The sequence below is a fragment of the Prinia subflava genome, chromosome 3 (genome assembly GCF_021018805.1).
Source record: "Prinia subflava isolate CZ2003 ecotype Zambia chromosome 3, Cam_Psub_1.2, whole genome shotgun sequence".
Classification (NCBI taxonomy): Eukaryota; Metazoa; Chordata; class Aves; order Passeriformes; family Cisticolidae; genus Prinia; species Prinia subflava.
In genome coordinates this window covers 18,710,693-18,738,379 of record NC_086249.1, presented here as the reverse complement: position 1 = coordinate 18,738,379, position 27,687 = coordinate 18,710,693, and the positions used below count along the sequence as shown (strand labels likewise).

Genomic DNA, 27,687 nt, shown 5'->3' with positions numbered 1-27,687 from the left:
GCCACCAACTCAGCAGCAATAATAATATTCTGCCTTCTTCTCTGGGGCTCAGCTTGGCGAGGCGCTTTGTGAAGCAGATAATGCTTACCCCGTGCTTGGGATCCACGAGTTCTCTTCCAGCAGCACCTCTCCAAAACTATGCATTGAAATGTTTTGGACTGACCACACAAAACCCAGTGGGCATTTTTGCAAATGCTTTTCCATAGCTTTTTCAATCCCCCACGCCAGGTGTGGGAACCAGAGAGTTCTACGGAACCACAGGACTTCAGAATTACTGCTGGCAGGGCAGAGGCTCCTGGCGAGGGGCAGGACAAAGAGGCAGGCTGGGGGAGAAGGGTGGATGTGAGAATGAATGAGGGCTGGAGACATGAAGCATGCTGATGTTGTGCAACAGGGTGCTGCATGCCAGTGGAGCCGGCTTGGGAATGAGAGGCACCAAGAGCAACTCTGCATCCAGCAGAAATAGTGAGGCCCCGAAATGGCACGGGACCCCTGGGAAGTGGGTGTGGAACACTTGCACTGGGACCTGTCAACTTAGAAGGGTGTTGTAGGGCCATGGTTATTATTGATTTTTAAAGCATTGGGGTGAATAGCACTGCTGAACCCCCCCGAGGAAACGAATACATCTGTATTCAGTGCCGAGTTTGGACGCAGTACAGTAAATAGTGCTCGGAGCCATGTAATGGACAATGCGAATTGCTGAATAAAAGCCCGTGGAGAGCACGCCATCCAGCCTGCTCACTGAGAGGTCCTGCCGAGGAAATATTTTGGGATTATGCTTGAAGGCCATCAGAGTGAAACTTGCCCATCTGCACTCGAAGGCTCCCTTATTTAAACATTCAGCCGTGTTCATGTCTGTGAGACACGGCTGCAGATTTGCCCCCACCATTGCCGTGCCTCCCGCAGCTAAACGGGGCACGAAGGGCAGCACTTGTAGCATCTCCTCGGCCCCAGCCCCGCGCTCCGCTGGCCGCGCTCCCGCGGCAGGCAGCGGCTGGAGCTGGATCAGCCCCTTGGCGGGCTGGCCGGGTGACAGAGCCGGCGGGCTCCCCCCTTCCTTCCCAAAGCCTTTCCTCGGGCAGCAGTTTTTCCAAAATGGCCATCGACGCCATGAACTTGGCCAGCGAGGGGAGGCAGCCGCGCTTCTGAGCAGCCGCGGGGGGATGTTCCACGTTTGTGCGGCCGAGCCCCGCCGCTCCCCCGCACCGCGGCGGCGGCAGGCGGCGGGGGGGCGGTGTGGCGCCGCTCGGGCGAGGCCCGCGCCGGCCGGATCCCGCATCGCGCCGCTGCGCGCGAGCCGGGGGGCCCCGCACGCCGCCGCCGCCGCGAGCGCGCCGGGGGCGCGCGTGTGCGGCGGGGGCGCGCGGCCCGGTGCGGGCAGCGGCCCCCGCACGCGGCTCGCGCTCCCTTTGTGCCGTTGCCTGGCAACCGGGCGGGGGATGGGAAGCGGGATCGGGGGGATGGATGCGCGCGCGGCCGCACGCCGATGAGCGCCCGTCGGGCGGCCGCGCCCCCGCCCCCCGGGAGGCCCCGCCGCAGCCCCGGCCCGCCGCCACCCCCCGCATCCCTCGGTCGCCCCGGGCCCGTTCTGCCAAAAACGCCCCTCCGGGTTCTCTCTCCCCGACTTTGCCCGGCCTTTGTGCCGCCGCCGGGGGCCCAGCGGTGCGGGGCGCGGCCGCGGCGGGGGCCGGGCTGGTTGCTCGCCCCGCGCCCGCCTCTCCTGGTCCCCCGTCCCACGGTGCCCACGGGTGGGTTGGGGGGTGCGGTGTGTGGGGGGTGTTTCGCGGGGAGGGGCGGCGGCGAGCGAGGAGCAGAGGGGCGGGGGAGGGGGCTCGTTCTGGGCCCTTCGGAAATGGGAGGTGGCTAAGGCGGGCAGCGGTGGGAGCGATGGGAGGGCGGCGGGGCGCAGGCGGAGGCGCCTGAGCGCGGCGGGAGAGGGGGCGACAGAGCCGCGGGGCGGGGGGGGCCCGCTCCCCGCCGCACCCCCCTCCCGGAGCCGCTGTCCCTGCCACCGACCGGTTATTCCGGAGCCGCGAGAGGAAACGAGGGAGCGCGGAAAAGGAGGAGGGAGGAAAGGGGAAGAAAAAAAAAAAAGAAAAAAAGAAGGGGGGGCAGCGTTTAAATCCCTGCCCCCCGCTCCTCGCCGCCTCCATTCCTCCCTTCATTCGACCTCCCCTCAGGAGCCGCCGGTGAGTCCCTCGCCCGCTCCCAGCCGCTCCCGCCCCGCTTGTCATTGTCGCCCACTGGCTGCATTCTTTCGCGGCTGGATTTCAGCCCTCCGGTCCGTCTGTCGGGATGGGGAGCGAGTCCGCGCGGGGGGGTGGGGGGGGAACACCAAAGTTGGGGGGGGCAGGAGGGGCGAGAGTGCGATTAACCCCCGCTGCGCTGGGCGAGGGTCCCCGGCGGTCCCTGCCCCGGCGTGGATGCGGCGAGGGGCCGGGAAGGAGCCGGGACAGCGCCGCGGGGCACGGGGGCTCGGCGGGGCGGGGGTCCCAGCCGCGGCCGGGGGCGCTCCGGCATCGCCGGGGGGCGCTGCCCGCCCGGGGCTGGGCGCCCGCCCGGGGCCGGGCTGCGCTGGACGGCGGCGCGGCGCCTTCCCTGCGGAGCGGGGCGGGGGTCGCGCGGGGCTCCGCGCCCGCCGCGGGGTCCCGGGGCGGGGACACCCCCGCCGCGCGCCCGCCGTGACGTCAGCGCCCGCGGAGCCCCCCTTCCCTGCGGCGGGAAGTTCGGCGGGGGCAGGGGCCCGGGGGCCCGGGGGGCGCGGCGGGCGGGAGTTGCGAGTTTGCGGCCCGGAGCCGTGCGGGAGGAGGACGGCACAATGCTGGGGGGACCGGCTCCCGCCCTGCCTGCCCTCGGGGGGGCTCGTATTGTCCCCGCTTCCCCAGGTGCGGCCGGGGAGCGGGCAGGAGGAGCTGCGAATAACGTTTCCATCGGGGGACCGAGAAGAGCAGCGGCTCCCCCGCCGTGGCTGCAGCAGCACGGGTGGGATGCACCCCTTGCCGCTGCCCCCGCCTCTGACACGCCGGGGTGCCGCTTGGGGACCGGGGCACTGGCGAGGCTCGTACGGCTGGGTGGCATCAGGCTGCGCTCCCCTTAGCCCGGCCGGGATCCCTCGGTGTGTCCGGCTGGTTGTCCATTCGTTACTCAGGATTTCCCGAGAAGTGGCGTCTGGGTTTTCCACGCTGCCCTTTTGGCTATGCCATGGGCCGGTGGCTGTGGTGCCTCGCCGGCTTGTGCTGTCCTGTGGCCGCCTCGGCTGCTGTTGCCCAGCGAATTGCCGGCTGTATTTTGCCGAGTGGCCGCTGTGCTGTTGAAGTGGCAGCCATTTGGTCACCGTGGCATTACTTTGCACGCTGCCTTTGCTTGCCGTGGAGTTCTGCCTTGATAGCTATTGTACGTTCCCGAAGTTGCTTTCCACATGGGCAGTGTCTTTCCTTGCGTTTGCCTTGAGTTCCGCAGCCGATTACTCATTTGCCAGGATGGCTACTGTAAGAATTTGTATGGCTTTTGTCTGCAGGGTCTGTTTTTTGCAGGGCTGTGCCTTGAGCAAGCAGCGTGTCCTTACCGAGCTCGGCACCCAAATCTGTTGTCATTATTTCTGTTGTACTGGGTGGATTGCATAGCAGCCGCTGTGCTTTCCAGCCTTAAAGAAAGTGAGGAGAAAGTAGTGGGCCATTATCCTAAGGTGTGCAGCAGGAGTGTGAAGGAGGAGTTGGAAATGCCATTCATTTTGTGTCCACCTGAGTGCTGGACCATGGTTACACACCCTTCAGGTGTGTGCTGCCTAAAGCTGCAGAGTTCAGCCTTGGCTTCCCACTAGAGAATCCCAGAGCTGTCTGAGTTGAAAGCTGGACTCTTTTCTTCTAAGCCCGAGGGTGTTGTGCATCACTGCTGTGCTGCATGCACATTCCCAAGGGGCTGGAGCTCCACGGTCATTACCCATGGATGGGACACTTGTAAATGTGAATGATCAAATCGTCATTTGGAATTATTTTCTTTCTCTTTTGCCCTGTTTCCCGGCCAGGTTGTTAAGGTTATTTTGTGTTGGTTTGTGTCTGTCTTTGGTGATGGCACAACCAATCATTTGTGTATTTCCCCAACTTCTTAGGAATGACCTGATCTTTCAAACCAGGCTGTTCCAGTTATGATTCATGGTGGAGCTTTTCAAGATGGCCAAAGAGTGAACTTGTAGTATCATGGTTCCTGCTGGAAATTATAAAAAAAACTCCAAACATTTGAAAATTAAATGTGCAGTGAATCTTAATGAACAAGATGAACAGGTTTAGCCTGCTGCAGTGACCTGCCTTTACCTCTCTTCATATGCATTTACCTCCTTCGCTGGGTTTTGTACCCCTTGGATACCTCTGAAAGGTTCTTGCATTCTCACCTTTAGGTTTGCCTGAACAAGGAATTACGATGACGTTTCTTGTGGGTGTACTTGCATTCCAAAATGATAAGGGTCATGCGAGGAGCTGTGATTCCATAGCATGGTGAGATTGCTGTACTAAAAGCAACCTGATCTGTATTGTTCTTCAGGAGGAGGAGGAGCATCTAGTCCAGTCGGACTAGATGATCATTGTAGGCCCCTTCCAATTGAAGTATTCCATCCTGGTTTTATTTGTGGGTGAAATGCATCAGGCAGGTTTTTCTTTTCCTGAAGTTCAGCCCCTGTCACTCCTTGTACACCTTCCCAGTTTGTCCTGGAGCTCTCTCATGTTCATCAGTGTTTTTTCTTGGGGATGGAGGTGGAGTTGAGCAGTCCATGTGGAACACAGAGCTGTGTAGGGGATGTTTATTTATTTACCAGGTCTGGGGTGTAATATGTTTGCAGATGCAATCTCTGGAATTGGTCTGTGCACATGTTCAGCTGTGCTCCTTGATAAATACCTATCTGAATGTTTATCCATCTTACATTATTCCTCCTTCTGTAATGCATTTTTTTCTGGTTTTCTCTTCTGACAGACTTGATCTTCCCCAGTTTATTTCTTTCTTCCAAAGTCTTTTGGACAAATAAACTATTTTCTTGCCTTTGTTGGATTCTCTGGTTTCATTCTTCCTCCATTAGGAGATGCTTTGGAAGTATGAAATTTATTTCTTGTGTTTATCACTTCATCTCTTCCACCTGTACTTCTTGAAGACTGTGGCTAGTGAAGTACAAAGTAGCAATGCTTTACAAACCTCTTAAAGGCTGAAGGAGAAGACAACACAAGTTCAGACTGTTCAAAAGGGAAGGCATCTCTGAAAAAGTCATGCCCTTAACCAAGTGAGCACACCCAGGGTAGGTATTCTCCGCAGAGTTAATTCCTGTGATCCCTGCTGGAGTCTGGTCACAGTGGATGGTTTAACATGAACATGAGATGCTCCTTCTCAGTGCCTTCCCTACTGAGGTCAGCAGTGCCCAAGGCATGTGTTGCCAGGCTAGCATGTCCCACTGCTTTTTGCCGTGTTGAAATGAGCACTGGAGAATCTTTCTGTCCTTCCAGTCATGTGTTGGGCAGTCGTGGGCCCATGTTCTCCGTGAGGTGTGTATGGAGAATGATGAAACAGAACGGGATGTTTCCAGTTCAAGTGGCTGGAGCTTCACTTCCCTACCAGTCTGGTTGGCTGTTTGGGCTTTGAATGTTTATGGATAAGGATTTGGCCATGTTTTAAGTTTAACAGAAATCAACTTTGTGAGGAAGCGATCCCTTCAGACGCAGTGCCTAGCTTCCAGCTCTAGTAATCCTCCTGCAGAAGTTTCTGACCGTCTGTTTTCTGTGTGTGTTGTGGCAGCAAACACTGATTTGTTGTTGTCTTCTGTAAAAATATCAATGTTTGATTGATTGTTGTGGCAGTATTTTCACCTACAAACCAAAGGCTAACTGCAATATCTTCTCCAGGCAATTTCAGCCAATGATGGTCTGTCTGGGCTTTGCTGAAGAAGGGGAGCTGGTTGCTCTCAATCTTACTTCATGTCTCTTGCCCTGGTGACATTCTTCATCACAGATAGTTTAGCTGGAAGATTTTAGTCTTGTACTTCCCTGCTGTACAATGGACTTGGTGATAACCTGTTTCTTCCACAAGGTCTCGATGCTCTATAGATCACTTAAGTGAAGGTTGCATTTGAGCAACCTTCATCTGTTTGGACAGTGAATTGGATTTATTGTGTGTGTATATATATATTTATGTGTGTGTGTATATCACAATATATATGATCGTTTGTATAATGTAATATAATATATCTTATATAAAATATAATGTTATATAGTTATTAAATTTTATATTGATATATATAGCACTCTGTATTGGATATAAAGTGTATCTATAGCAGAGTATTTTGGATATACTGCTGGGGGTTTTTTTGTTCAGGTAGTGCAACAGATGAAGTGATTTACCTCAGAATTATTCAGTTTGCCAGACACATAAAAAGGGCCCACCCTCCATGAAGAATGGTTTTTCTAGTCATGGTTATCCATCAGGCTTTCCTCATACATTGCTAGACCATTGCTTTCAAAGTCCATTTTCACCCACAGCAAGCTAGACCCCATCACCTTTTGGCCAAATTCTATGACTACTAATGAGTTTAGTATTGAAAAACCTGTTCTCATCAACTGGCTGGTCTGTGCAAAAAATATTAAGAGCATTTATTTTACAACAAAATAAAAGACAACCCTTAAAATTTTCAGCAATACACTAGATTCCTATGCAAGTTTTCCAAGTGATTGATTTCTCCCGCTTTTCAAGTTTTGCACTATTCCTGTGTTGGATTTGTCTAGCTTTAGCTAGATCCATTGGACATGGGGGTCTTTGTTGTGTAGGTTAAAGAGGTCTCAGAAATCTTCCTTTGTAGTGCTCATAGGGCATCTTCAAGTCTCCTTTTAACATTTTCTCAGGTAATATATAATATTCAGCTTAAGGCTAATAAGGGGGAGGAGTCCTTCACATTTCTCAATTTGTCAGCATCCTTTTTGGAGTACACAGGTAAAAATGGCGTGCACTAGTCCCATAATTGCCTTACCAGTCCTATGTATAGTCAGGTAAAAATCACCTCTCTTTTCCTTTCTCTGTGCACCAGTGGATTTCACTCATTCAGGAAAAGCCTTCTTAGAAGTCTTCCGCTGAGAACTCATGTTCAAGCCACGAATTACAAGGTCTTTTCTGATCTTCTGTGTATCCTTGGATTTTCATCCTTGGAAGCACTCTGTGTTCTTCTGTTCTTGATGTAAAAATCTTGGATCTTTAAGACACTTGTCTTTCTGCGTGACCCCGTTGCAGCAGTAACACCAACTGGTCTGTCCCAGAGTTTCCATGCCATCATTACCATCTCACCTGCCTCACCTGCAAACCTTTATTCAGGTTTGTGAAGGCTTTGTTCAGTCGGTGCCTTCACCAGCTGCCAGCGATACTCCGCGTTCAGCTGCCGTGTCCCCTCCCGATGGGGTCTTGCTCTGTGACAGTGGATCCCTGCGTGGCAGCTTTGTGCTGGGACAGGTCGTGCTCTGCCATAGCTGTGCACCAACCTTCATCCCACAGGCTGGCACATGCTGCTTTACAGAGATTACCCAAGGCATTAAAAATATCTCAGGCTCTGGTTTCATTAGTCTGGTGCCTTTTCTCGTGACGGTGCAGTCCGAGCCTGGTTTGGGCTCAGTCTCTGGGCTCTTGAGGGGGTGCCTACTCAAGAGGCAGAGGCCCGTGTCTGTGCTTGCTAAGGCAGGTTATACATGGCTATGGATGGTAGCAGTTCAGTATAGATTGGCTGGTTTGAATTCTCATGGGATCACAGGAATTTTGAATACCTGTGACTTCTAATCCACCACTGTGTCATGACCAGGAAGACATTGCTTTAGCCATAAACCTCTGCTTTCTGATTTCATAAAATCACAAGGACTAAAGTCACCATGAGCTTGGTGAAGTGTGTAAAACAAAAGCTCTCCTTCTTCCCAAGGGTGGTTCAGCACTGGCACACGTTCCCAGGGAGGCTGGAGATGCTCTGAATATTGTTCTCTGAGGTGCTTGTGACAACCTTGTCTAGCTCTGCAGTTTCCTGTGAACTGGGCATTTGAGTGGAAACCTCCAGCAACCTCTTCCAAGGCAAATCTTCCTGGACACACCATTGGTTTTTGTTCCTTTTGCCCCAGGGATGAGGGCAGGATTATCCCACTTGGCCAGTCCTATAGTCCAAGGAGAAGCTGCAGGATCCCGAGCCTAGGAGTGACTCAAAGTTTACCAGTGACTCATATCTGCTGTACTGTTGTTCCTGTGCCATTTCCCTGGCTCCAGTTCACTTCTTTTGTTTTGGATGTGTCTGTCTGTCTTCATCCTGTTCACATGCTTGCCCCTGGCACCCATGGCTCTCCTGTTGTCTTGGCTGTCAGTCATGAATCCCTAGAAACAGAGAATCTAAAGGTTGTACTTTGGGTCAGTGGCTGCAGAGTCGTAGGATCCTTTAGGTTGGAAGAGACCTCCAAGATCATTGAGTCCAACCATTAATCTAATATTGTAATTTTCTAATCCAATCCAATCCAACCCAATCCTGTGCCGTTTTCCTCTGATAGTCCTACAGCTTCCAGCTGTTTCCAGTGGAGGAACTACCATAGCCAGATATGGCTTCTAGCTATCCAGAAAGTGCCAGTGATTCTCTTTTGAATGAAACTCTCCAGTCTCCCATCAAACACATGGAACCTTCTAGTGCCCGTGGTATCCTTTAACTGGAAATTCTGTAGCCACCTGTTTCAAGAACTATAGTGTTGTTTGATGGTCATGAAATTTGTACTGGAAAAGACAGTAAAAAAATTATTTCCTACCTAATTTCCTCTGTTTTTCATATATGGCTACATGGTCCCCAGTCACATCCTCACTTCAATAACCTTGTCTAACCCTAAGAGATGTCTAACCCCCTCCATCGTGCCTCTTCATTGCCCTGCTGGTTCCTATGGAAGAAGCAGAATTGCACACACATTTCAAGATACGGGAAAACCACAGGCTTGTGTGGGGGCATAATGACATTCTCCTCAGGAAACTCTAGCATGCAGTTCACTTTCTCGATGGCTGCTGGATGTCAAGGTGCCATTTTCATGGATCTGCTTCTTATATCCAAAGGGTATCACTCTGGAGTTGCAGTGGTCAGCTCCTAGTCCGTATGTCCCTCCCAGCTAGCATCCTCCTTTGAGTCTCGGGGCAACCATCCTGAGATGTCTCTGAGTAGTTTGCGTTGCATTCTTAGCAAAGGGACGTTTGTGTATCAAGAAGAGTGTGGAGTGTTAGAGTAGACCCTTGGCCCCTAACAGCTCCACGGGTAAGGTGTGCTCAGGTGTTGCAAATATAGAAGATGCTGCATTTCATAAAATAGTGAGTGTGGGGAGTGTGGTGTCCTTCCTCTGGATCTTGCATCTGTAGACTCCATCCCACTTGCAGAAGGCAGAGCCTGGTGTGTTTTGTTTCGTGATCCACCACTGGCTCTGCCAGCCTGTGTCTCCGAGAGATCTGGAAGCCCTCCTCTGGGGAGACAGAATGATTCTTCTGGGATTTTTAAGTAAATCTGTTACATACTTAACAGTCATTTTACTGTGCCCTCAGGAATTGTTTTACGATTAACATAACCTTCTTTAGTACATCTAACCTTCATTTAGTGAATCAAACTTTATTTTCAGTTGCTTTTGCAAAAATTAATATCTTCTTCTGTGCTGTAAATTAAGCTATTGTTAAATGCATGAATGTTTTTATTATTTATTACCTTGCTTTTGCTCTGTTATTTCACTCTGTTCATCAGATTTTTTTTTCTCAGATACATTTTTATTTGAATGGAGGTTCCAGAATTAGAGTTTTCATACTCAAAATAACATTCTTGCTCCTCATGGTTGTGCAAAATTAAGAAAACAAAACATTAATATAGGCTTAATAAAATGTAAACTAGCTTTATCTCCTAAGAGTGCCAGCACTCTGCACAGTTATTTTTAGTATTCTTATTTGGCACCCTTTCCTGAAGTGTGAGCATTTTAATTTTTATTTATTATTTTACTGCAGAGAAGGAGCACATAGGTAGCCTGACAAGTGAATGTCAACAAGTACAAATAAGAAGGATTGAAGCTGTTGCCTCAAGATGAGTCTCTTTTTTGCATGGGGGGTGTTATTTTAGAATAATTTTAGGATATTTTATACAATGATTGACTGGTGTGGGTTGAAGGAGGCCTTAAACATCATCCAGTTCCAACCCCTCTGCCATGGGCAGGGACACCTTCCACTAGATCAGGTTGCTCCTGGTCCATTGCAGCCTGGCCTTGAACACTTCCAGGGTTGGGGCATCCACAGCTTCTCTGGGAAACCTGTTCCTGTGTCTCACTACCCTCATAGTAAAGAATTTCTTCCTTCTATCCAATTTTAACCTGTCCTCTTTCGGTTTAAAACCATTGCCCCTTTTCCTGTCACTGCCAGCCCAGGTAAAAACTGTCTCTCTACCTTTCTTGTAAGCCACCTTTATATACTTAGCATCTCAGAATCATAGAATCATTAAGGTTGGAAAAGACTTCCAAGATCATCGAGTCCAACCATTGACCAAACATCACCTTGTCAACTAAGCCATGGCACTGAGTGCCATGTCCAGCCCTCTCTTGAACACTTCCCGGGATGGTGATTCCACTGTTGCCCTGGGCAGCCCATTCCAAGGCTTAACCACCCTTTCAGTGAAGAAATTCTTCCTGATGTCCAACCTGAACCTCCCCTGGCACAGCTTGAGGCCATTTCCTCTTGTCCTGTTACTTGCTGCCTGGGAGAAGAGGCCGATCCCCACCTGGCTACACCCTTTCTCAGGGAATTGTAGACAGTGGTAAGGTCCCGCTGAGCCTCTTTTTCTCTAGGCTAAACATCCTCAGCTTCTCTTCATGGGACTTGTGCTGCAGACCCTTCACCAGCTCTGTTGCCCTTCTCTGGACACGCTCCAGCCCCTCAATGCCCTCCTTGAATTGAGAGGCCCAGAACTGCAGACAGGATTTGAGGTGTGGCCCCACCAGTGCTGAGTACGGGGGACAATCACTGCCCTGGTCCTGCTGGACATGCCATTGCTGATCCAACACCCAGAATCTTTGCCCCATCTGTTAGGCAGGTCACTGCTCATAAAAAAAGATCAAGTTGGCCCAGCAGGACCTGCCTTTTATGAACCCATCCTGGCTGGGACTAATCCCCTAGTTGTCCTGCACGTGCCATGGGATCACACTTGGGATAACCTGCTTTATAACCTCTTTGGGCACTGAGGTGCAGCTGACAGGCCTGTAGGTCCCTGATCTTCCTTCAGACCCTTTTTGTGGATGGCCATCACATTGTCCAGCCCCCATTCACCTGGGACCTCTCTGGTTAACCAGGGCTGATTATAAATGATGGAGAGTGGCTTGGTGAGCTCTTCCACCAGCTCACTCGGTACCCTGAGCTTAAAAGCTACCAGAAGGTCTTTCCAGAGCCTTCTTTTCTCCAGGCTGAACATCCACAGCTCTCTCAGCCTGTCTTTGTAGGAGAAGTGCTTCATCACTTTGATCATCTTCATGGCCTCTTCTGGACTCCTTCCAACCGGTCCCTGTCCTTCCTGTGCTAGCGACCCCAGAGCTGGATGCAGCACTCCAGGTGGGGTCTTGCCAGAGCAGAGCAAAGGGGCAGAATTCCCTCCCTCACCCTGCTTCCAATGCTGGTTTTTATGCAGCTTAGAACAAGTTTGGCTTTCTGGGCTGCAAATGCACATTATGAGCTCATGCCCAATTTTTTGTCCACCTGTATCCCCAAGATTTTTGCTACAGGGATGCTCTCAGCCTCTTCATTCCCTGTCCTGTACTGATCCTGGTGATTGCCTTGACCCATGTGCAGGACCTGCACTTCACCTTGTTGAATTTCATGAGTTTTGCATGGTTCCATTCCTCAATCCTGTCAAGGTCCCTCCGGATGGCACCTTTTCCCTTTAGTATATCAACCACTTGACTTGGTGTCATCTGTGAGCTTGCAGAGAGTGCACTCAGTCCCACCATCTGTGTCATTGATGAAGATATTAAATAGTATTAGTCCCAGATCCTTGGGGGACACCACTAGTTCAAGGTTTCACTTTGACATTGAACTGTTGACTGTAACTCTGTGGATGGAGTCATCCATCCAGCTATCAAATATCATGGAGACTGGTTTGGCAGCTATGTCAGGCGACTCCCTCAAGACCCTGGGATGCATCTCACTGGGTCCCATGGACTTGCTCATGCTCAGTTTCCTCAGGTGCTCTCAAACCTGACTTGTTATGGTGGGATTGTCAATCAGCTCTTACATACACAGATAGATCTAAACTGAGACAGTCTGTTCAGCTTGTGTATTAAAAGTGTGTGTAATTCACCCTCTGGCACAGAGTGAAGTTTCTGGAAGCATTCATTTACATTATTTGTTAAAATTTATTTTAACATGTCTCATAGTGACCCATTCTATGCCATATTTTGAAGACAGAAAAATCCAATGAAATTCCAGTACACTGCCAATATGAAATCAATGTCTTTATAGAAAAAAAAATTTGACAGCTGTCACTATTTTCATACTGGATTTATATTTTGACCTCTTGAGCAGTAGTCACAGTTTGCACTTTTGTTGTAGGCGTTTCTGGTTTTGCCACATAACACTGTGCTGCCAAACCTCCCTGGCAGGGCAGGTCTCAGCCCTTCCTGGCCGTGTCCGATGGCTGCTGCTGCTTGGATGTGCCTGTCCTTGTGGAGGGGTCTGCAGAGGACTGGGAGATGTGTGCTCTGAGCCTGGGGTCTCTGTGTGCCGTGACATGCAAGAGTGCTGTTCCTTGATTGATTCTCTTCCCAGCCTGAGTTCACAGCCCAGTGCTGTAGTTATTTTGTAGGAAACAGAAAAATGCCTTTGTTTGAAAACTACCTTTCATTTGTGTATCTTTGTATATTCATTCTTAATGAGATTTGCTGAATGTAGAAGATTTGCCAGTCACGGCAATGTCCACACCCAAGATAATATTAGCCACAAATGTTTGCCATTTTGGTATTCAACCATTTTGGCATCCTAGTCCCTTTGCTAGCAGAGTCATTTTCCCTTTTACAGTAATGTCACGCTCCAGGTATGTGTCAAAAGACTGTGACGTGCAACCTGAACCCTGACCTGTTTTTTCATTGCTGTCCAACACTGAACACGGTGGCTTTCCCCTTCCTTCCCTCTCTTTCTCCATCATGCCCTGTAGTAAAATGCCAGGGTTCAAGCATGAAATCAGGTAATTAGCCATTGGGAAATGCTGGACTGCAGGCTGCATGACTGCAGTGTTTGGGACAAAACTTAATGTTTTCAACATCCTATACAGCATCAGTTATTATTCCAGCCTATTTTCAGGACACTTTCCAGCATCTGCAATGTGTTAGAAAGCAGCTGTATTCATTTTGCCACCCTGGTTCCTCCCTCCAGTGCTAGTCCATCCCTTTGTAGAAGTGGGAAGAGAAAAAACAGGATGAGAACAGAGAGCTATTGAATTGCAGAGAACCAGACTCAGTTTCATTCTCACATCTGACTTCTGAGTCCCTGCCTTTGTGTACCAAATGCCTTGGATTTCGCATAGGATTTTGGATGTGATTCCTACATTTCAGAAAATGACTTAAAGGGTAGTCACTGTGTACTTTAAACAGTTCCCAAATGAAGACAAGAGGTTTGCACTTCAGCATGTCTGTACTTAGGCTGAAGCAGGCATTCCACTGACTCCTTACTCCAAACTTGCATGGATTAGCATCTAGTGGAAGATGGCTTTGTCTATAGTAAATAAACCAAAAAGGGGATAATGTTAGCACTTTTTCTTAAATCACACTGATGCTGGGAGCCTTCAGCTCTCCCTTCTGCTGGCACTGGCCCCAGAGAGGGCTAGCTGGACCATAGCTGGCATTTGACCTTCTCAGGCAGACTGGAGCCCTGGACTTGGGCTGCCCATCCCAAGAGGTTTGCTCTGCCATTGAGCATCTGCTGAAGTGTCAAAACCCTCCGTGGCTTTGGCAGCACCTCCCTGTCTTCCTGGTCTCAGTGGAAGCAGGCTCCCTGCTGCTGGACACGTACTGGGTGTCCCCACGCCTGCAGCTCCAGCATGTGCAGTGCTTTGGGCATGTAACTCATTCATCATTTACACTTCTGGCCAAGCCCTCAAACACCACCCCAGAAACTTGGTTCCCATTTCCTCTGCTTCTGTCACCATCTAGGAAAGTTTATTTCCTCAAACCCACAGCCTAATGTGTAAATGCTCTCCTGAGCCAAGGACAAACATTCAGCCTGCTTTCTAAGAGGTGAAACCTGAGTGCTTCTCATTTGAGATGGACTTGTTTCCAGTTTGGTTACCTGGGAGAATTGCTCCACATGACAGCCTGGGAAGGACAGAACCTATCTGTGTCCTTCAACAAAAGAGGAGCTGGACCTCATAAGCTTCTGGCTGTGGGTGCAGGACAGTCCAGGCTTTGGGAAGGAGAATTACTTGGAGCTGGGGAGGAGGAGGAGGAAGGATCCATTTTGAATGCCACATTGGGGATGCCTGTTGAGTGTGTTGCTTGCAGGAGACTTCACCAGCGCTTACAGGAGAATATGGAGGGGTTTGGGCAATAAGCCAAGCCAAGCTGGGCTGTATGAAATGCAAACAGAACATAGCAATTCGCCATGCCTCATAACTCAGTTGAACCTGTAAAGGACTTCACAGGGCCAGGGAAAGGTTAACCCTTCCACAGCAACCCTGTCACGTCTCACCTCCTAACAAAAACCACAGAGCCCTAAGAACCCTTCAGAGACATTTGCAGGGATCTTCAGTGATGGGGAGGGTTAGGTGTACTTGCTAATTGTAAAGGCTCACATTAAAGACTTTTATTCCATAGATGTTAAAATTAGAAGGGGATTTGTGATCCTCTCATCTGGCCATAACAGTTGCTATACTGAGCCTAATGATATGTGTGTCAATTCTCTTACATGTTTTAGTAATGTCTTCACTGTCTAAGTGACAGAAACTTCTGCCTCAGTCAGTGGTTATGGTTATGTCTCTTGAAATGTCGCTATTTGTTTCTGGCTTTGTTTGTTACTGCATATTCAGTGGTTGCCATAAGTGCGGAGTGGGTATCCCTTTCAAAAAGGGAACTTGCAGTTTGTGGTTTGGCTGCATGTTGTTTCCCTGACTTGACTTCTCTGGGAAGAAGATGCTAAATTGGCCTTCCAGGGTTGCTGGAAGGCTGAAGCGAGACCTGTGTGCTGCATTATCACTCTGGCTTCTTTGGTGTGGGAGGCGTGGGTGGTGTCCCTGTGGAAGGCAGGGAGCAGTGACACTGTTGCTGCTGCTGTGCCTTCAGAGCTGAGCTAACACCTGCGGGCTGCCACCATGGCATGAGTCAAAGCTGAGTTAAATTAGGATCACCTCATGCATTACAATTTTCTGTTTCACGTAAGAAATGTTGATTCTGGATGCTTATCTAGAATAGCATCAGTGTAACTGGCTGAATTAGCAACCGAAGGCCAAAGCGTGACAGAAATGAGGCTGTAAAACAAGTCAGCAGGTGGGGATTGGGAGTGGGCTCTGCCTCCATTAGGTCAGTTATAAACCATTGTCAGCTATTTTTCTATTAAAGAAGAGGTCTCAGTTAATGAATTGATGTGTGTGGGAATTAATGCTGGATGAGTCCCCCTGGGGCTTTCGTGATGAGGGTCAAATAAAATATTAATGGAATTAAAACAAACAGTCCCCTGATTTTCCTAAGTACCTTCCGGATGGGTTTCTCTAAGCATTGGTCAGGGAAGATGTGGAGCCCCAGGAGAGATAGGCCAGTGTCATTATTCCCATTTCATGGCCAGGGAAATGAAGGCAGTGGAAAGCAGTGACCCTGGGGCCACACAGTCCAGAAACAGGGCTGCACAGGAACTCTGAGAGTTCTCCTCTCAGAGTGCTTTTGCTCTGATCCCTGTTTTCAGCTCCCTTCTCAGAGAAATGGAAGTCATCCAGATTGCTCCTGCACTTCTTGGCTGGAAGCTGATATTTCCAGGTGTGGGATGGTCTTCAGGAGCCCCAAATCCATAGGCTTCGTATTCACAAAATTTCTCTGTGCTTCCAGATGAGAGAATAAAACCCAGTAGTTGTGGTTTTTTTCTCCTGGTGCCTTTTCCACGGAACACATTCCCTTGTCTTTCAGATTGTCCATTCCAGAGGCTGAGTATAGCAACTCAAATGACAGGCTTGGGCAGGATAAGGTCTTTTTGGTTATGTGTGTGCAGTGCAGAGCAGTGCAAAAGGTCTTTAGCTTGCTGGATTCAAGCAAGCTAACTTCAGGAGCAGTATCCCTGAATAATTTCCTCGAGTTCCCAGGCTAACACAAACATGGTACTTTCATACTCCAGAGTAGGAACTGTGTGATACAACAGGGTGTTAAATATCTACAGTAAAATGCTTTTGGACATGGCACAAAGCTGTAAATTGTTCCAGAGGGATCTCAAATCTTCCCGCTGCTGCAAAGTGTAAGGATGTACTCTGCATCCCTGGGTATGGCTCGATCTGGTACGCTGAGAAACATCCAGTGTGTTGAGGAGGAAGAGGTCCTGGCAAGGCACTCCAGGCTTAGCAGAGCTGATGATTGTGGTGTGCAAAAGCAAAGTTAAATGTGTTTTCTCACACCTGTTTGTGTACCTTGGGCATGGAACAGCCCAAGCAAGACTTGTCACATTTCCTGCGTAACGTGCTGGTGCATGAGTGCACGTGGATGTGCTCTGGAGAGAGCAGGGCTGTACAGTGCCCTTCAGCAAAGGCCACTTGGCTGAATGACAAGTGACACAGGGCTGGCAGATGATAGCACATGGCCAGGTAAGGGTGGTGTAACTTTCTGCACTGACCACAAGTGCGAAGATGAACTAACCAAGTCAGAAAAATTGTAATTTGGAACACTTTAAAGCATTTTCCTGTTGGTTTTTTCTCCTAAGGAAAGGAAATTACTAAAATTATTCCAGAAGGCAGATAACATCCTGATAACCATTCCTTCTTGCATCTTCCAAAGCAGCGTTATTGGGCCCCGAATTATAGAATCAGTTAATCACAGAATGGCTTGGATTAGAAGAAGCCTTAAAGATCATTTACTTCCAAAAATCCTGCCATGGGCAGGGACATCTTCCACAAGACCAGGTTATTAAAAATCCCATCCAGCCTGACCTTGAACACTGCCAGGGTTGGGACATCCATGGGTTCTCTGGGCAACCTGTTCCAGTGCCTCATCACCCTCAGAGTAAAGAGTTTCTTTCTAATATCTAAATCTGCCCTCTTTCAGTTTGAAGCCATTAAAAATGACTCCCTCACATCATGCACACATCACTCCTAGAAACTGGAAATCAGATATGGCAGTGGGCAAATCTTTTCCCACACTGACGGGAGAGTTTATTGCATCCTTGGTAAACATCCTTAAGTCTCTAAATAAGGGAACAGTAATACTTTTATCATATTTCTATAGCAAACCACGAAATGATGTTGTGTAGCCCACTCAGTCTTTCTCTCCCCCCTGACCTGCTTGTGTGCCTTTCAGGATTCACAGGATCTCACTGCGTGGCTGCTGTAAGCCCCCTTGCTGCAGAGCTGCCCATCTCCACCCCCTTGGAAACGGCCGAAGGGGTTGCGGAGCCATAAAAATTTATGTTTTCATCAAACCGGGCCAAGGAGAATGGGGGTCCCACACCCAAAAGAATGAAGACACGACAGAACAAGGACTCAGTACGTGGGGTGGGAGAGGGGGGTGGGACACGAGAGGCAAAGCTGGAGGTGTGGTTGGAACTGAGGCTCCCTGCAAAGCTTGTGGGCATGAGTTTGGCACAGTGGAGTGCAATGGGTTCAGGGGTTTGGGGAGCCTGGGCACAGGCAGGAGTGGTGGGAGATGCAAAGCAGCACTCACACAGGGATCCCTCTCTTAGATGTCAATGCGGAGTGGACGGAAGAAAGAGACTCCGGGGCCCCGAGAGGAGCTCAGGTCACGGGGTCGAGCTTCCCCTGGTGGCGTCAGCACCTCCAGCAGTGATGGCAAGGCTGAGAAATCCCGACAAGCAACAAAGGTAATACCAGCTAGAACACGAGTGTGGGGTGGCTGAGGACTGCCCAGACTGGGTGGGATCCATTTGAGGATCCAGGGACACAGACCAGAAGAGATCCACTAAGGAACCCGTGCTGGGTTAGCTTCCTGAAGTGGGCAGAATCCCACTTTGCTCTCGTCCTCACCACCTTGCACTTTCCAAAGAACTGGTGTCCAGTCTCACCAAACCCGTTCAGTGCTAATTTTTGCCATATCCTGGGTCTATGTTGCTCTGCTAGTGTCACTGACACACGTGCCATGGTGGCTGTGTCTCCCTTGCTGCAGTCTGTGAAGACCTGTCGGGCTGGAAGATTTCCCCATCACCCTCCACCCCTCTGTTCTCCTTGTCTCCTTGCAGAAAGGCCGGTTGGAGGAATCCTGCACCCCCAAGAGCAGCAAGCAGGGCCGAACAGAAGAGATCTCAGAGAGTGAAGGGGAGGACACCAATGCTCCCAAAAAAACCAAAACTGAGGTGAGCTCTCCCTGCTGTGATTGCTGCCGTGTGCCCAATCCAGAGCAAAGGATTCTCCTCCCATTCCCTATCTGTGCTGCTCGTGCCTGCCTTTTCCAAGTGGCAAGAGTCTGGCCCTGTGTGCAGCCACAGGTTGGATCTGAGTCAGTCCCTTCTGATCCCCAGCACAGTGTGAAGTGGAGGTGCTTAAGTCATGATGGGTTCTAGATGACAGTCATGCAAAACCTGCTCATGCACACACAGAGTCGTGGCAGGACTTTTCTGAAACATCAAGAGCACCAGGCTGGATTGGTGGTTGGGTGGTTGGAAGACTCAGCTCTTGTGCTTCTCCATCCTCTGTTAGCCTGTTCAGGGAGCGGGCCTTAAAGGCCTGCAAACATGGGGATGCTTGCTCATGTTAAGAGGTCATTATAATTCAACCATCTTGGTTACACTTCTGTAATTTCTCCACATGGACAGTCTGTTCAGCTCAGCAGTGATATTTTTTCAGCTTAGCCTCCCATGCTTAGAGTGGCTCTTGTTAGTTACCCTTACCCACGCTGTCTGCTTAATCACCAGTGCACTTCGGGTGAGGCAGCGGGTGGTGGGGAGGAGCAGGGATTGGGAAGCACACAGGGAACTCCTGGAAGTAAGGAGTGGAACAGTGAGAGGGCTCTGGTGGGGAGCTGGTCTCTGAGACTAGGGAGAGCTCTGTAGGGGCAAGAGGAGCAATCCTGGGTCTGGGGCCTGTGCTGGGACCACTGTGGTGTGTGCTGCTGCATGCCACCAGTGATAAAGCATGTCCTGGCCAACAGCCCGTGACCCATGTTGTACCTGTCCCCTCTCAACCTTGTGTGTAACAGTTCCCTGCCCTCCCTCACTGCCATTGTTACCTCCTTTCTGAACAAGGAATGCTCATGAAGGACCTGAGAGCACCGGAGAGCAGGCAGGAGGACTGGTGTTACATATACCTTGCCAGACAATGTCTCCTTTCCTCTGTGAGGTTTTCTAGTGCTGGGGTGGGCAGAGAAAGTTCAGAAAACAAGTTCTCTGGGAACTTGAAGTATGTCGCTTGTGGTCTGGGAGGCCTCATAATGCCCCTTTCCTCTTCCTTCCTACTTCAGGAGTTGCCCTGTCCTCCATCCCCATCTGATGTTGACAGCCTTGATGGCCACAGCTTCAACGATGAGATGAGCAGCGACCCACGGGACATTGACCAGGATAACAGGAGCACCTCTCCCAGTGTCTACAGCCCTGGGAGTGTGGAGAACGACTCCGACTCCTCTTCTGTGCTGTCCCAGGGGCCGTCTCACTCCTACCACCACCCCCCACTCTTCCCCGAGAGCCCGCCGGTAGCTCCCCCTCCTGACAGCCTGGCCCGTCCGCCAGAGCCCAGCTTTGGGCTCCCGGGCGAGGTGCATCCCCAGGGACCCCCTGCAGGAAGTTACCATTCCCAGCTGGAGGGCCAGGCCTCACGCATTTTCCAGGCTCAAGCCCCACAGACACCTGCCTCCTCCTCCTCCTCTTCCTCCTCCTCTGCTGTTGCTGCCCCTTCTGCTCCCGCTTCTTCCTCCTCAGCCTCTTCCTCCTCCTCCTCCTCCTCTTCTTCCCACACTCCCCTTTATCCTGCGGCCAATGTGGTCCAGGTTGGAGCCAAAATTGCCAGTGGAGTGGGGGGGCTCCCAGCACCAGGGGCTCGTGAGCAGACCCTCAGCGCCAAGCACAATCCACCACCTACCACCCCAATCTCACTGGCGTCCGTAGGAGGAGGGCTGCCCCCTCAAAAGACACCCCCAGCCAACCCCCCAGCTGCCCCCCCAGCCTCGGCCCCTTCCTTCCCCCACGTCTCCTCCAACCTGCCCCCTCCGCCGGCCCTGCGCCCCCTCAACAACGCAGTGGCCGCCTCCAGTTCCCCAGGGATGGTGGGGCAGGCCCTGAGCGGCCACCTGCCCTCTCCCCACAGCATGGGACAGGACAAGGCGCCGGCCCTGGCCCCCTCCCGCTACCCCTACGCCCCGCCACCCCTGCCGCCCTCCAGCTCCTCCGCCCAGTACCCGCAGCCCTCCCCGGGCCAGCCCCTGCCCAGCTACAGCGCTTCCTACGGGCACTCCTTCCCCCCGCCCAGCGGCCTCTCTGTGTCCAGCCAGCCCCCCAAGTACACCCAGCCCTCCCTGCCCTCGCAGCCCGTCTGGAGCCAGGGGCCACCCCCTTACAGCCGCCCCCTGGGCAATGCTGCCTCCCACCCCGCTGCCCCTTTCCCTGGCCAGTCCCCCCATCACCAGCAGCCTCCCCAGCAGCACCACCACGGCCACGGGAGCAGTGGGGGCGTCTCCCCGGCAGCCACAGCTCCTCCCCAGCCCGCCGGGGGCTACCCCCACGGCCTGGAGTCCAGCAGCCATCACCCTTCCCATCCCACCTACGGGCTGCGCCTCTACCCTCCGCACAGCCAGGCCGCCTACAGCCAGGCTCCCTCCGCCACCGCGGCCGCTGCCCCCCTCTTCCTCCTCCTCCTCCTCCTCCTCGTCCTCCTCATCCTCGTCCTCTTCCTCATCCTCCTCTGCTGCCTCCTCCCAGGGAAGCTACCCCAGCATGTGCACGCACCCACCGGGGCAGAGTCCTGCCACCTACACCTTCCCCCCGCCGCCACCTCCCTCCCCTGCTCACGGGGCTGGCCCTCCAGTCACCTCTGCTGCCACCACCCTCTCCACCGTCATTGCCACCATGGCCTCCCCCTCTGCAGCCCCCTACAAGACGGTCTCGCCCCCGGTACCCCCATCGGCTGTGGCCCCGTATGGGAAGCGGGCGGCCTCCCCTGTCCCCACCTTCCAGCCCCCGGCTCCCTACAAGCCGGGCTCGCCCCCCACTTCCTCGGCTGCCCCTTTCCGTGCAGCCACCCCTCCTGGCTACCGGGTGGCCTCTTCCCCTGTGGCGGGGGGCTACAAAACCCCCTCGCCCGCCCCCTCTGCCCCACCACCCTTGCCAGGGAGCATGGCTGCCCCGGCCCCGCCGCCACCGCCGCTGCCCCTCAGCGCTGCTCAGATCAAGCAGGAGCCGTCGGAGGAGTACGAGCCCCCGGAGAGCCCCGTGCCGCCTGCCCGCAGCCCCTCGCCACCCCCCAAGGTGGTGGATGTTCCCAGCCATGCCAGCCAGTCAGCCAGGTGAGGGGAGGCTGCTTTCTCCAAAGGATGGGGAGGGACGTATGGGGGCAGGGAAGAGGAAATCACCCCAAGCCTGAGGTGCAGCTCCGCCCTTTTGCCTTTTTCGTGATGCTCTTCACGTTCCCACAGTGCCATTCCCACAGTACCTGTCCCCGTCCCTGCTCATCCCTGTCAGCACTGATAGGCTTCACCTCTCATCCCCAGATTCAACAAGCACCTGGACCGTGGCTTCAACTCCTGCTCCCGCACAGACCTGTACTTTGTGCCCCTTGATGGCTCCAAGCTGGCCAAGAAAAGAGCAGACTTGGTGGAGAAAGTGCGTCGAGAGGCTGAGCAGAAGGCCCGAGAAGAGAAGGAGCGGGAACGGGAACGGGAGCGGGAGAAGGAGCGGGAGCGGGAGAAGGAGCGGGAGCTGGAGAGGAGCGTGGTAGGTCTGGGGGTCCCGCTGCCGCAGCGCAGCCGGGGCGGATGCTCCAGGGCCCCCTCGGCCGCTCCCCGCTGGGACGCTGAAGCCGGTCTCTCTGCTCTTTTGCAGAAGATGGCCCAGGAGGGCCGTCCGGTCGAGTGCTCGTCCCTCGGGCCGGTTCCCCACCGCCCCTCCTTTGAGCAGGGCAGTGCTGTAGCGACTGTTCCCCCATACCTGGGCCCTGACACCCCGGCTCTGCGCACCCTTAGCGAGTACGCCCGGCCCCACGTCATGTCCCCCAGCAACCGCAACCACCCTTTCTACGTGCCCCTGGGCGCCGTCGACCCCGGCCTGCTGGGCTACAACGTGCCAGCCATCTACAGCAGTGACCCGGCCACGCGGGAGCGGGAGCTGCGGGAGCGGGAGGCCCGCGAACGAGACCTGCGGGACCGGGACCTGCGCGAACGTCTCAAGCCTGGCTTTGAGGTCAAACCGGCCGAGTTGGAGCAGCTCCACGCCGTGCCAGCCGCCGCCATGGATCCCTTCCCACGCCACGGCGGGCTGAGTCTGCAGACGGCCCCCGGCCTCCATCCCGCTTTTCCCTTCCACCCAGGGCTGGGCCACCTGGAGCGGGAGAGGCTGGCGCTGGCAGCCGGCCCGACCCTTCGTCCCGACATGTCCTACGCCGAGCGCCTGGCGGCCGAACGCCAGCACGCCGAGCGGGTGGCTGCTCTCAGCAACGACCCTCTGGCCCGGCTGCAGATGCTCAATGTGACGCCTCATCATCATCAGCATTCCCACATCCACTCCCACCTCCATCTCCACCAGCAGGATGCCATACACGCAGGTAAGGGCCACATGGTGGTGGTGCCCTGCACAAAGCCCTGATTTCTGTCCTACTGTGCCTTCCTTGCGCTCCCTCCTGCTGGCTGTGGGAAGCCCTAAAAGCTGACAAGACTAAACTTTGAGGCCATAGATCTTGAGCCAGGAGAGCCCAACACCATGGTCATTTGCCTGGGTGGTGCTTCTGTGAACTGCATTCCTTAGACTGGAGTCTGCAGAGGGAGTGGGAGCCCTGCTAGAAACATTTTGGCAGTGTCCTTATGACTAATGAAATGTTGGTTCTCAGATTTGCTCCTGTGCCTGCAGATAGTGGGATGAGATGGGAAGGGAAAGGAGGTGGGCTAATCATCAGGAACTGGGGGCTGCTGTTTTTCCGAATTGAATGGTGGTGCCTTCCATTTCCACATGCTACAGGAAAGCAAAGTAAAAGGTTTAGGGATGAAAATCTCAGGGGAGCGAAGCCCAAGCTACAGTGCAATAGGAAAAAAGCGTTGTGCCTGCTCAGGTGCTGTGAGCCGTCACTGGGGTCTGGTGTCAGTCACAGACACTGGCTCTGAGCAGCTGCAACTGCTCAGAGATGGCAGGAGGTACAAATGAATGTCCATTTTCCCTGTGATCCATGGTTGGGCACCTTCCTCTGGCTGTGAGTCCAAGACACTAGAAAGAGAATCTGTCCTGGATTAGACCTGGAAAGGAAAGCACGCAGTACAAGTATGCACCTGAGTGGCTGTCGGGGTGACAGGCATGATATGGGGTGCAGACCTCATTGCAGAGCAGGTGCTTGCAGAACCCCACTGAATTTTTAGGGAGCTGTACTTCTAAGGAGCAGTGTTTCTTACAGAGGAGTGTAGGGACAGAGCTCTGCCAGACTGGTTCACATGAAGTTCGATGCAGGAAAAAAAGAGTAACACTTAGAAGGAGATGACACTGTGATGTTTAGCTGTGAAATTGTCCCATCCCTAACACACTCTGACCCTCTCTATCCATATCTGTTTTGTGAGGCCTTGTGCCTGTCTCTGTGTTACCTGCTACAGAGCCTGGGACAATTGTGGTATCTTTTCTTTCCAGCCTCAGCCTCCGTTCACCCTCTAATCGACCCCCTTGCCTCGGGATCACACCTCACCCGGATACCGTACCCGGCTGGAACCATCCCCAACCCTCTCCTGCCTCACCCTCTGCATGAGAATGAAGTGCTGCGCCACCAGCTCTTTGGTAAGGAGGTTCTCAGGTACTGCTGTTCTCCTCTGAAGAGCATCAGCAGAGTTCTGAGGGGCAGGGCCGTCCTGAGGGGTCACAGGACCGAACTGGGGTCTGTTGAACAGAGCATAGGGCAGGCCCATGCTCTCAGGACAAGCAGGTCCTGCACGTGGGCAGGGATGGGAAGGGGAGTGCAGCAGGGTCTTGACTGAGCTGTGGGGCCTTGGATGGAGCATTGACTTGGCTCTTCTCTGTGTCACCTTTGGCTGCAGCCGCACCCTACCGGGACCTGCCGGGCTCCCTCTCGGCGCCCATGTCGGCGGCACACCAGCTGCAGGCCATGCATGCGCAGTCGGCGGAGCTGCAGCGCCTGGCGCTGGAGCAGCAGCAGTGGCTCCACGCCCACCACCCTCTGCACGGCGTGCCGCTCCCCACGCAGGAGGACTACTACAGGTGCGTGGAGCTGCTCTCTCCTCATAAGAACACCTGCAGGGCCAGCCCCAGCATGGGGCTGGCACAGGCAGTGGGAACAGGGAAGCGCTGCCCCTGAAGCGGGTATCCAAGCCCAAGCCCACACCGGGAACAGGGATGCTCTGCCATGGGGCACAGCTGTGGGCTGGCCACCAGGAAGGTCATACCTGGCAAGTGGCTATTCCGTGGCTAATCCCTTGAGAGGCCTCAGCTCCTCCCCTCTGAGGGGGGAGATAACCTACACGTGTTTCACATGTGTTGGTGCAGTTATGACTAACCAATACCCCTCCCAAAGTACAAAACGTTTATAAGGGTTTGATGGTTTTGCCAAGACAAGGCATTCGCAAGTGCATGGGGAGGCATACTGGGAAAGGGAGAGGTGCAATGTTGTATCTTTTGAAAAGATCCTACTTCAAGGATCTGCAAAACTTCCCAAGCCAGCAGTGTTGTGTGAGTAGATGAACAAAGGCAGGGGAATGTAGTAAATTGCCTTTTTCCCTTTCACTATCACCTTGTTCCTCTTTTTCATCCTAGCCACCTGAAGAAGGAAAGTGACAAACCCCTTTAAATGGACTTCTGTTGTCAGTGTGACATCACGTCTTTCTCTCAAGAGGAGCAATCAATCAACCAAATCCTGGGGGAGGGGAAGCTGCAAAGTGACACATCCTGGTCCCACCATGCAGTAGAGTACAAGAGAAGATGACAAAAAGTATGGGATGGCATCCTGGGAAAAGTGGAGGAGAGAGAATGGGAGGGACTGAAACACCACTAAGGGACCTGAAGCGATTGGTACATGATTTCAGCTGAGCTGTGAAGGAAAGAGAATCAGCACTGCACAGAGCTCAGAAAGACAAAGACTGACGTGAATTCAGGGTGGCAGCAGCTCCATCCTTTGTTTTGGGGGAACAGTTGCATTAAATAAAAAAGTGCAGAGCATTGAAGGACTTAATGTACAGGATGCTGCTGCCTTTTCTGCTTCTGCAAGGAGGAGGTGCAGCCAAGAAATAACTGCAAACCCAAAAGAGCCTTTTCTCAAGATGCCTCCTCAACACCCCACCCCCCTTTAGGTGTAAGATACTGCTTAGCGATACAGAAAAGCAACGTGGAACTTTTCCAGATTAGCCAGAGCAGCTTTCCCATTCTCCCAACATTCCTTCAGATGCAAACAAAGTGTTCCAGGCCCCTTCCTGAGCGGCCTCTCCTGCCTGTGGAGGGTCGGTCCCAGCCATCGGGGTGCAAAGCACCGCAGGACTGTTTGCAGGACCGTGGCTGTGCTTTCCCCACTGATGGGAGCGGGCACGGCCATGGGGTGCGAAGCACCGGCAGACTTTTGGAGACTGCCATCACCACCGTGACCCCTCTAAGCCCCATGGGGAGAGCTGGCGTGGCCGAGCGGTAACTGCGTCCTGGGACTGTCTGTAAGATGGTGGCTGCCCCTTTTCCCCTCACCCATCCTAATTGATGTACTTTAACTCATGCACATCCTATTAGACGTGGCAGTTTTATGTAGCAACTTGTGACTCCCTTGCCCCTGCGTGCGTGTTCTGATTTCACAGTTGTATCTCTCGATTGGTCCCCCATATATATATATATTTACTTAACCATTAAAGGAAGAAACAACCAACAACCCAGCTATGGAAAAGAAAATAAAACAATCACCCAAACAACGTTCCCCACGCACTCCCGAGCCCCGACACACATTCTAATAATTTATATATATAAATAAATATATGAAGCTCTTAAAAAATGAAAAAAAAAAAAAAAGACAAAAAACCCTTCCAGAAACGAGACTCCGGTGTGTTCATTTCTTTTCACCGGGGTCAGGACGGGAAGGGCAGAAACGCTCCCGGTGAGAACTGGGCGAGGCTGGAAGTGGGCACCGCCTCGGGAAGGGCGCGGGGGAGCCGCTGGGCAGGAGCCCCGCCTGCGCGGGGAGGGGCGGGGCTTGCGCGCTGCCGGCCAATAGGAAGCGAGAAATTTGCATACAGTCAGGGCTGCACGGCGGGTCCGGTTCGGAGGCGGCGGGGGCCGTCGGTGTCGGTGCGGAGCGGGGCGGATGGCCGGCACCGGGCCGGGGACCCGCGGGGAAGACGACAGGAGCGAAAACCGGTCCTCGCCCTGAGCGCGGGGTGGGTCGGCCCGGAGGGGGCGCCCGGCGCGGGGCGTGGCCGCAGCAGTGATTTCAGCTCTTTTAGAATTTGTCCAGCAGGTTTCCCGCGCGCTCGGGAAGCCGCCCCCACACAGCGGTCCAATGTCAGAGCGGGGCGGGGACGCGCAGGCGCGCTCGGGCCGGGCCGCGCTGCAGCCGCTGCCGGTCCGTGCGGGGCCGCGGCCGCGGTGGGCCCGGCGCGCCCCATGGCGGCCTCCGCGCAGCCCTCGGCGCCGCCGGCGCTGAGCGCGGAACAGGCGAAGGGTGAGTGCGGGTGGCGCAGCCTCCCGGGCGGGCTGGCGGCGCCTCGCCCGTGTCGCGATGCTGGATGCGGGAGGCTGGCGGGCGGCTGAGTGCCCGTGTCCCGCAGCGGTGCTGGCGGAGGTGATCAAGGCGTTCGGAGCGCCCGAGAACGCGCAGCGCATGGAGGAGGCTCGGGACAACGCCTGCAACGACATGGGCAAGATGCTGCAGTTCCTCCTGCCCGTGGCCACCCAGATCCAGCAGGACGTGATCAAGGCCTACGGGTTCAGCAGCGACGGCGAAGGTGGGTTGTTCCCCGCCGGGCGGGATGCTCCGGGCCCGCCGGGGCAGCGGGGCGTCCCGCCCATCCCCTTTCCTTGCAGGCGTCCTGAAGTTCGCCCGCCTGATCAAGTCCTACGAGTCTCAGGACCCGGAGATCGCCAGCATGTCGGGCAAGCTCAAGGCCATGTTCCTGCCGCCCATGACGCTGCCGCCGCACGGGGCCGGCACCGGAGGAGTTGCTGCTTCCTGAGTTCTCCCGGTGCTCCGGCTGATGCCCTCCTTCCAAGTGCAGGTCCTGTCAGCCCTTGGAATGGGGCACTTGAGCAAGGGGGACGCGGGCCTGGAAGGAATGGGATGCTCGTGTGTCTGCTGGTGAATAAAACGTGTGTTGAAAGTGCCCGTGTTTCATGAATGGCCGTGAGCTCAGCTGTGCT

The 27,687-nt window shown here is 53.4% G+C and overlaps 2 protein-coding genes and 1 non-coding gene across 3 annotated transcripts; all 3 read left to right on the top strand.

Moving 5' to 3' along the window:
- Positions 1 to 1,610: 1,610 nt before the first annotated feature.
- On the top strand, positions 1,611 to 26,673 carry ATN1 (atrophin 1). Its single transcript, XM_063394185.1, is given in 11 exon segments — positions 1,611 to 1,748; positions 17,517 to 17,701; positions 17,899 to 18,036; positions 18,412 to 18,525; positions 19,629 to 21,014; positions 21,016 to 21,662; positions 21,867 to 22,089; positions 22,198 to 22,915; positions 23,980 to 24,123; positions 24,381 to 24,561; positions 25,114 to 26,673. Coding segments are annotated over 10 exon segments (3,663 nt in total). The 5' UTR covers positions 1,611 to 1,748; positions 17,517 to 17,623; the 3' UTR covers positions 25,148 to 26,673.
- An 80-nt stretch (positions 26,674 to 26,753) lies between these two features.
- On the top strand, positions 26,754 to 26,814 carry LOC134549245 (U7 small nuclear RNA). The gene has a single exon (XR_010080049.1). It is a non-coding gene; the product is annotated as a U7 small nuclear RNA (small nuclear RNA).
- A 42-nt stretch (positions 26,815 to 26,856) lies between these two features.
- On the top strand, positions 26,857 to 27,650 carry C3H12orf57 (chromosome 3 C12orf57 homolog). Its single transcript, XM_063394189.1, has 3 exons — positions 26,857 to 26,992; positions 27,099 to 27,275; positions 27,355 to 27,650. The coding sequence occupies exons 1-3, from the start codon at positions 26,935 to 26,937 to the stop codon at positions 27,501 to 27,503; spliced, it is 384 nt and encodes a 127-aa protein (XP_063250259.1). The 5' UTR covers positions 26,857 to 26,934; the 3' UTR covers positions 27,504 to 27,650.
- Positions 27,651 to 27,687: the final 37 nt, after the last annotated feature.

What these genes read in the sequence shown, in the direction of transcription:
- C3H12orf57 (XM_063394189.1), top strand. Translation starts at nt 26,935, where the DNA reads ATGGCGGCCTCCGCGCAGCCCTCGGCGCCGCCGGCGCTGAGCGCGGAA. An exon ending in GAGCGCGGAACAGGCGAAGG is followed by an intron (nt 26,993 to 27,098) that starts GTGAGTGCGGGT and finishes CGTGTCCCGCAG; the next exon opens with CGGTGCTGGCGGAGGTGATC. An exon ending in GTTCAGCAGCGACGGCGAAG is followed by an intron (nt 27,276 to 27,354) that starts GTGGGTTGTTCC and finishes CTTTCCTTGCAG; the next exon opens with GCGTCCTGAAGTTCGCCCGC.